This window comes from Hippopotamus amphibius, chromosome 6 (genome assembly GCF_030028045.1).
Source record: "Hippopotamus amphibius kiboko isolate mHipAmp2 chromosome 6, mHipAmp2.hap2, whole genome shotgun sequence".
Classification (NCBI taxonomy): Eukaryota; Metazoa; Chordata; class Mammalia; order Artiodactyla; family Hippopotamidae; genus Hippopotamus; species Hippopotamus amphibius.
This window is the reverse complement of record NC_080191.1, coordinates 114,825,292-114,834,587: the sequence shown is the minus strand read 5'-3', so window position 1 is coordinate 114,834,587 and position 9,296 is coordinate 114,825,292. Positions and strand designations below refer to the sequence as shown.

Here is a 9,296-nt window from a genome sequence, read left to right as displayed (position 1 = left end):
CAGCGCCCCTCGCTCCCCCTCCAGTCTCCTCCTGCCCCCGTAGCCCTGCCGATCCCTCCCCCGGTCCCCTCGAGTCTGCGGGCCCGCGGCACCCCCAGGCCGCCGCGCCAGAGCCCCGGGCGCCCCCACGCTCTGCAGCCTCGCGGCCCCTCCCGCAGGCCTCCCCGTCCCGGGCCCGCCACCTCCCGCCCCCACGCTCCGGCGGGCGGGGTCTTCTCCCGGGGCGGTGCAGCCTCGCAGGTCCCAGCGGGGCTGCGGGCGCCGAGGCAACCCCGGCCGGAACGAGGTCGCGCGCGGCGGGCCTCCGCGTCACACCTGTCTGAGGGGGCGGCGGCGGGGCGGGAGCTCGCCGCACTTGGACACCGGAGGGAAAGAGGGAGGAGGGAGCGCGCGTTTCATCATCGGCGGCGGCGGCGGCGGCCACTTATAAAACTTCTGGGCGCGCACCCTCGCGCCCAGTCTCCTCCGGCCGCGCTGCGTGCCTGCTCCGGCCACCGACGCCGCGCCCGCCGCCCGCCGCCCGCCGCAGCCCAGGCGCCCCGGCCCCGCTCGCCCGGCCTCCCGCCCCGAGCCCCGCGCTGCCGCCACCATGGGGAGCCTGCCCGAGCCCGGCACGCGCCAGGGCGACGGCGCCCCTGCGGGCCGGGCCGGCCGCTGTCCCCGCTCTGTCTTCAGCAACATTAAGGTGAGCGGAGAACCGGGGCCCGCCGCAGGCGCCCGCGAGGCGCTGGGGGCGCGGGCCCCCTCCCCCGGCGTCCGTCCGTCCGTCGGCGCCGCGCTCCCCGCGGGCCCCTCGCCGCGGGCGAGGGGGCGCCAGGCCAGGAAAGCGCGTGCTGGGCGTGTGTGCATGTGTGTGCATGTGCGTGCGTGCGTGTGTGTGTATGTATGTGTGCGCGCGCTCACACGCCCTCGTTAGGGTAGGAAACGGGGCGGTGAAAGTACCTGCCTTATTGAGCCAACTCTATTCAGAGAGCCCTGGCACTAGCCGAGGGAATTGCCCAGTTCTTTGAAAAAGAGCATCTGGCGGGGAGGGGAGGGGCGGTGCCTTTTGGGGCTCCTGTGGGCAGTTACTTCGTTATGGGAGTGGGCTTGGAGGTGCCCGGGTCTGGCGCCTTGTAGGGGACAGGCTGAGGTCCCTCTGAAATGAAGATCAGCGCCCGTCTCACCCTGGGTGGGTGGCAGAAGGGCTGTTCTCCACTAAGCTTTCGTCCTCCCCAAGGGGGTAGCGCATGGGCTCTGCTACCTGAACGGGCTGCTGCCTGCAATGTTGAGAATTCCCCCGAGGCTGACAACCAACTCTGCAGCTCTTGGACCAGCTTTCCTGGCCCCAGGAAAGCAGCGGCTTTCAGAGTCTATTCAGTAAAGTCTAGGCAGGTGCCTGGCAAGTTATGGGGAGTGGGTGAAGAAAAGATGGGTGTTGGCAGTTGTGTGGTGAGGACTGCTGTCCTCCCCAGGGGGTCAGGAATGCTTTTCACCCCCTCACAGGTCCAAGAGGACTGGGATGGTTGAATCCACATTCAGACTTTTTAGCCTCTTCTGTCAGGGCAGAAGCAACTGAGGGACGCACCTCCTTAGTGAGGATGTGGGAGGTGGCAAAGCACAGGGCTTCTTGGTGGGGACTGTGGTGCAGAAAGGTTGTTGCCAGCAATCACACGATCAGATGGGGCTAGGTGAAGCCTCCAGCTGTGCAATTAAGGGGAACCTAGAACACACAAAAGGAGGATGCGGGTCTATGTGTGTCCGACAGAAAGGGATCTGGAGGTCATAATGGAGCCCATCTATGTACTTACTCATATCATTAGCAGTAGAGCTGGGCTCCTCACTCCTGATTCTACTCTTTCCCCACACCATACTAAATAAAGGCTGAATTGATTCCATGGTTGTATATAAATAAGACATAGAAATTTTGAGATAGTTTAAAATAATCCTCAGATCGCCTCACCTTTGGCCAGGCTGGGATGAGAACACTGTGTGTGGCTTTGATTCCATCATTTAAAAGAGTTTAGAGAAGTTTCAGCAGAGAATTGTGGAAAATCTGGTGTTTATAAACTAGGAATTGGGAGGAAAGGGCAGGGGCAATGGTTGGGTGGTCTGAAAAGAGAGAGGCCCTGGAGAGAGCCAGGGTGGGGGCAACTCCCTCTGTTTTCACCACTCTTAGGATTAGGAGCAGGAGGGACAGCTGACAGCGAGAGTAAGCCCAGAGGAGACTGATCTGTTTAGACCTGCTCTGAGTCCCTCACATGAATGCATTTATGGCAGCAATTTCTTTGAAGATCTATAAAAATAAGATAATTTATCACATGCTGATGGTTTAGCCAGACGTGCCTGAGGCCTGAGCCCAGGCCAATTGGCTTCCTGAAGTCTCATACCAGTTAAGAGTTTTTCTGAACTTTAAAAACCAGATTCTTTTCATTGTTGCCTTCGTTGATCTAAGACCAGAGTTAGGAGCAACTTCTACTTAGCTTCACGTCTCAGCCTGAAACCAGGCTGGAGACTGGCTATCTTAAGGCAAATCTGGGGGCTGGAATTCCATTCCTTAAATTCCCTGAAGCCTTTTCTTCCAGGGGGCAGAGCTGGCTTCTGGGGGCTTTACTATTTCATGAGAGATTTCCTCCCCCCAGTGAAACATTTGGTGGTGCCCTGCACCCTCCTGGGGGGGGGGGTATAGACTGCACATGTCGTGACATGTGTGACAAGGGAGGAACATGGGACACCCAACCTGAGGACCCATCATTTTTCTAGGTTCCTCGTTGTTGGGACAGGCTAACCAAGAGGCTTTATGACATTCCTGCAAAACCCCACGTGCCATATGGTTTAGGGAAAGAGGAGGAAGCCAGGGGACTCAGGTCCAAGCCCCTTGCCATCCCCTTACTAACTAGGTGACACAGGGAAGCATCCCTGAGCCTCAGAGTCCTTATGTGAAAAGAAAAGCAGAACAGAAAACTGAGAGACATGAGTAATTCCCTTCTCCCGGGGGCGGGGCGGAGAAGGCCTTCACGAGGATTGTGTGGAATAAGGCATAGGAAATGGTTCCATAAACCATGCTGGGCTTTCTGGGATTGGCATCATTGTGAGGTTATTTCTCGCCCCAACAAACAAGACTGCAAATTCAAACGTCATTTAGGATCTGTTATTCCACCAGTTACATCTCATTCCAGGAGACACAATTAATAGTTAAGAAAAACTACAGTTATTAATAAGATCCTAAAATAGCAGCAGTAGCTCGCAGCAACAGATCTGTCTGAATTTACTGGGAATGATGGAAATATTTTACCCGTGTGCGATCCTCATTACGGCTCTGTCAACTGAATGCTGTTACTGTCCCCATGAATGATGAGAACAAGGCTTAGTGAGGCTAGTCCCTTGGGCTTGGCCAGAGAGGGTGGAGTGTAGAGGAACCAGGGATGTGAGCCTCCGGAGTCAGAGCCCCTAACCCCTGTGCACCCGGCCCTCCCTATCGCATGGTACTGGTCAGCTCTGTGTTAGCACGTGGAGATACCGCAGATGTTCTTGTTCCAAGTGGTCAGGGCTTTCTCCAGGCCCTGGTGACACACACATCCCAGCCGTGAGCATGGCTGCAGCACAGAGGCGGCCAAGCACTAACAGGCTGAGACCCTGTCATTCCTCCTGATGTCATCTCAAGAGCCTGGTGACTCTCAGGCTCCGGGTGAGTTTTGGGTACTTCCTTCTGCAGGAGTCAATACAATCGTATTTACTCTAGAGACAGTCTCGATGACCTCTGGCTTACAGCATTCTTAAGAACTAGAGGACCTGCTCACCACTCACGGTCAGAGGGAGCAGTTCGGCATCCCGAACTCCAAAGCTCTAAATTAAAAACAGGTTCGTTCAACAATTATGGGGCAGGGGTCGGGGAGGTAGCGGGGAGCCTTTGTGGCTCACTTATCCTGGCAGCCTCAAAGAGATCTGTTTCTCCTTAAAATGAAACTTTGGGGGCCAAACTGAGGTTATCTTAGACAAGGAGTGGTCGATTGGTAGCTGCTGCCCAAAGTTTGGGAACTTACCCCCCCCCCCCAAGGCCCCAGTGTAGTGAAATAATGGCTATCCAGTCAGTGGGGGTGGAAGGCTGGGGAAGAAGAGTGGGAAGAAAGGGATAGATGAATCTCACAGCTTGGCCTGAGCGGCTCTGGTGACCTGTGACCTGGGAGGGAGGCCTCCAGATGAGGGAGAGGTGCTTTGTCCTGGCCTGTGTCCATACTGTCCTGGGGCCTCTGCACCCCAATCATGGGGCAGCAGCTTGGGCTTAACTTTTCAATTTCCGGAGGAAAGTGCTATATCCCAGCAACCTGCAATCCGTGCTTGGGGAGACACTCTGAAGAGAAGCCTCTGGGCCAAAGAATCCCTTCGTCAGCCTGGTGAATTAAGACACGCTCATTCCTCCCCAGACTGTTTCTCGGACCTTGGGGATAGCATTTATTGTGATCTCCGGGATGTCTGTGCCCTGAGAGGCCTACCTTGCCCTGCTTCTGTGTGTGTTGGGGAGGGGGCAGGTTTGGGAGGTGGGGAGGGAGAACTATGGGAACGGGTGAGGTGGGGGTGGAAGATCACTCAGACCCTTTCCTCCTGTGACTGTGCTCAAAGCTCTTCTTAGCTTCGTTTTGTCACCTGGTGATGAATTGGTGCCCTGCACTGCCACAGAACAAGTAGAAGAGGGATTTATTTTGAAATAATTATAGATTCACAAGAAAAATAGTGCTGAGAGGTCCTATGTTTACCCCGTTCCTCCCAAGGTTTTCGTCTTATATAACTACAGTGGAATACCAAAAGCAGGAAATTGGCATCGCAGTGATGTGTGAGTACATGTGCTCTTGTGTACAGATTCAGGGAACCACCACCCCACTGCTTCAAGGCAGAACTATCCCATTGCCTCAGAGGTCTCCTTCCAGCTACTATCCCTAATATGTTCTCTAGTGCTGTAATTTCATCATTTTGAGAACATTGTATACGTGGAGTCATGTGCAGTGTGTGTGACCTTTCGAGATTGGCTTTTTTCATTCAGCGTAAATGCCCTTGAGATGAACCCACGCTGTTTCATGTATCAATAGTTTGTTCTTTTTTTTTTTTTGCTGAGTACGGTTTCTTGACATGGACGTACCGTGATTTGTCCAGCCTATTGAGGGACTTTTGGGGCTATTACTAATAAAGCTGCTATGAACAGTCATGTATAGGTTTTTGTGTGGACATAAATTCTCATTTCTCTGGGGTAAATGCCCAGGAGTGCATTTGCTGGGTCATATGGTAGTTACATGTTGATTTTTTAAAGAAACTGCCAAACTATTTTCCAGAGTGGACACAACGTTTTACATTTGCACCAGCAAGGTATGAGAAATTCAGTTTCTCTACATCCTGGCCAGCATTTGATGTTTGTTACTACGTTTTATTTTTAGCTATTATTTTTTTTTTAAGAATTCCTCCCCTACAGGGAGGCACTGCCCTGGTTAAAATAAACAAGAAGACCCCATTTTTATACAACAATAGAATGTCAACACTGGCAGGAACCTCCTCCAGATGAAGAAATGGGCCCAGAGAGGGGAGGTGACCTACGCAAGATCTCAGGGAACTGGCAGTAGAGTGTTTTAGCTATTCGCGCTGGTGTGCAGTGAGATCTCATGCATTTCCCTAACGGCTCGTGATGTTGAACATCTTTTCATGTGCTCATTTGCCATGTGTATATATACCCTTCACTGAAATATCTGTTCATATGTTTTGTCCATTTTCTAACTGGATTTTTATACTGTTGTTTTGAAAGTTCTTTGTATATGTGAGATACAAATCCTTTGTTGGGCATGTGATTTGCAAATATTTTATCCCAGTCTGTAGCTTATCTTTTCATCTTCTTAACAGAATCTTTGACAGAGAAAAAGGTTTTGATTCTCATAGAGTCCAATTTATCAATGTTTAATTTTCCGGATCCTGCTGTTAGTGTCATGTCTAAAAACTCTTCACCAATCCTAACTCCTGAAGGAGAAATCCTGTGTTTTCTTCTGAAAGTTTTATAGCTTTACTTTTAAATCTGTGATCCATTTCGAGTTAATTTTTGTATAGGTGCAAGGTTTAGGTCAAGGTTCATTGCTTTGCCTGTGATTATACAATTGTTCCTGCGCCATTTGTTGACAAGACTGTCCTTTCTCTATTGAATTGCCTTTGCGTCTTTGTCAAAGATCAGTTGGCCATATGTGTGTGGGTCCATTCTGGATTTTTTATCTTGCTTCATTGATGTATGTGTATATCGCTCTGCCAATACCACAGTGTCTTGATGACTGTGGCTAAACAGCAAGTCTTGATATCAGGTAAAACTTGATTTTCATTCTGCAATGGTATGGTTACCAAATCTTATAACCCATTCAGTTTACCTTCTACTTTGCCTTTTAGGTAGATTTAAGGGAAGATTTTTTTTTTTTTAATTTGGTTGCGCCAGGTCTTAGTTGTGTCATGCGGGGTCCTTAGTTGTGGCTTACCAGCTCCTTAGTTGTGGCATGCAAACTCTTAGTTGTGGCACGCATGTGGACTCTAGTTCCCTGACCAGGGATCAAACCCCGGCCCCCTGCATTGGGAGTGTGGAGTCTTAACCACTGCGCCACAAGGGAAGTCCCTAAGGACAGATTTAAAGCTTGCTTTTAGTAGCTGGATGGGATCATATGTATTTACGTGGTCCAGCTTTTCTTCTGGCCTTAGCTGAATGGTTATCTTTTCCCTTGAATTTGATTTTTCAATCTATGTTCCTAAGCTTTTTCTATTAGTAATAACAGCCCTGCAAGGGAGGTATCAGCGTCTCCATTTCATACTTGAAATCGAGGCGTGCCCAAGACCACATATCCAGTCAATGGCAAAGCCGGCATTCCCACCGGGGTCATCAGACTGCCAGCACCCTTCTTCCCACGGCCACAGCATGCCTCTCAGTTCTGGATTCTCTCATCTGTGAACCTTGGGGCCTGAGCTCAGTGATCTCTGAGGTCCTTTCAGGTTCTCAGATTCCCATCTCATGCTATTAAGTTGCCGATTGAGATGAGACCAGGAGCAGGGCCAGCTGGGTCTGAGCTCTGGCAGGAGACCTGCTCTGAAACCTGGCAGAAGAAGAGGGTGCGGGCTGACCGGGTTGTCTGCGATCAATCCATGCTGTCTCGGTTTAGAGGACCTTGATTCCCTGGGATGGGTTAAATTCGATAGGGGTGAGGGATGAAACCAAGGCCAGGAGTCTCAGACTACACTGTGGGCTGGATGGATGGGATGATGCTGTCCAGTGAGCAGCCCTCTCCCAGAGCCGTCTTCCCAGCCTCGTCGCCTTGTTGGGTGGAGATGCTGTGGAGGCTGTGGCTTGGGGAGAGGGCACCAGCTGGGGCAGTAACCCCAGGACTTGTGACCTGTGGGACACTCAGGCTGGTCAGCATTGGCACTGACCCCCACAGGGTGGCCCCCTGCCTCTAGAAATGTGGGCAAACCAACCCTTTCTTTAACATGTGGTGTACACCCAAGTTCTGTTTGAACCTGAGAGTCCTGATGACAAGTTTTATTTTGTTTACCCAAACATCAGCCATACCTCTGTAAGTTCTGAAGGGTGCGCCATCCAACGACCTTGGGAGATGCTGACCTAGAGCACAGGAAGCCTCTGTTAAAATGCCGATGGCACCAGGGAGGGTGCAGTAAGCTAGTGGTTGCCAATCTGCCCACCAAGATGCCCTGAATTCTAGAAGGGAGTGACTGGGTCTCCACACTAGAGTAGGACAAGGGGATGAAGGGAGGTGTCTGGAGATGTGGTTTAACTAGCCGTGAATATTACCTTTCTGTGGTGTTTTACATTTCATCCTAGAATCAAGTGAATTTTATTTTTTCTCCACAATTTATCTGTGTGCTTCCAAATAATATGTTGTATTTTCCCCCAAATCTTTTTTTTAAATGAGAACATTGTGATTGATTGATTGGTTGATTGATTATTTTTATTTTTTATTTTTTAATTTTTGGCTGCTTTGGGTCTTCGCTGCTGCGTGTGGGCTTTCTCTAGTTGTGGAGAGCAGGGGCTACTCTTGGTTGTGGTGTGCAGCCTTCTCAATGTGGTGGCTTCTTTTGTTACACAGCATGGGCTCTAGGAGTGCAGGCTTCAGTAGTTGCAGCACACAGGCTCAGTAGTTGTGGCTTGCAGGCTGTAGAGTGCAGTAGTTGTGGCGCACGGGCTTAGTTGCTCCGTGGCATGTGGGATCTTCCGAGACCAGGGCTAGCACCTGTGTCCCCTGCACTGGTAGGCAGAGTCTTAACCACTGCACCGTCAGAAAAGTCCCAATTTCCCCCCAAGTCTTGTAGTAACACTGATGCTCCAGAAAGCGATGCCATCTCTAACTCACGCCTCCCAGATGTGACCCCAGGTGGAGTTTGAGAAACAACATAGCAGGCCTCAAGTCAGAACTAGTTTTTCCAGGTAATTCACCCAGCCAGTTTGTTGGGCGTAGAGGGGACCTAGGTGGGAGAGGTGTGGGGTGTGGAAGGCAGATAGTGTCCAGGCTGCACCTGTGCGACACCCCAGGATAGGAGCTGGCTAGAGAACACGGTGAGGCCCCTGTGGGCCTAGGGAAAGGGGACATTGCTGGAAGTGGGGGGGGGTGGGTGGAGTAGCAGGCTGCCAGAGCCACACTTGTCCCGCCCAACTGGCTGCCAGAGAGATTGCAGGACAGAATTAGGCTGACCACCTTCTCAGTCTGTTTTACAGGTCCTTCCTGCCTATGCACCAGGCCCTTATGAAATTGTCCTGCTTTGCCTTTGATTCACAGTGCATTTGAGGGGAGCGGCGCGGAGCTGAGTGTGGGTGCAGGGGCCTCGCTTGCAAGCCTTTCCTGGGTGTCTCCCTTGGGAGGCTCTTCCCCAGGCCTCACCGTTTGCACCTGGCTCCCTAGAGGCCCCCCGTTTCCAAGAAACAATGGCCTGTTGTGCCCTCTTCTCAGTGTGACCCACTGCCTCAATTTGCCCAGGACCGAGGGGCTTCCGGGAATATAGGATTCAGTTTTAAAACTGAAAGCGTTCTGGGCAGATTGGGATAAGTTGGTCACCCCACTGCCTCACTCGCTGTGACATTTTACAAGAAGGGACTTCAACCCATTGACTGTGGGGAGGGGGAGGCACCCGTGGAGGGTTAGGGGTGGTGCCCAGAAATAGAAATAAGCCTTAAGGCAGGAAGGAACTGGAGGCTTCCCAGGGGAAGTCGAGCAGCAGGGCCCACTTCTCCCTTGCGTTTGTATGTGGAAGTCCTCCCACCTGGCCCTGCCTCCATTACCTGTAAGGATTTGTGCAGC

At 51.8% G+C, this 9,296-nt stretch overlaps 1 protein-coding gene across 1 annotated transcript in view; it reads left to right on the top strand.

Annotated features, from left to right (window-relative positions):
* Positions 1–520: 520 nt before the first annotated feature.
* SLCO2A1 (solute carrier organic anion transporter family member 2A1) overlaps positions 521–9,296 on the top strand; it is a 76,858-nt gene continuing 68,082 nt past the window's right edge. Inside the window, exon 1 of the mRNA XM_057740241.1 lies at positions 521–685. Within this exon, the coding sequence (XP_057596224.1) occupies positions 590–685 (96 nt within the window). The 5' untranslated portion in view covers positions 521–589. The remainder of the gene's footprint in view (positions 686–9,296) is intronic.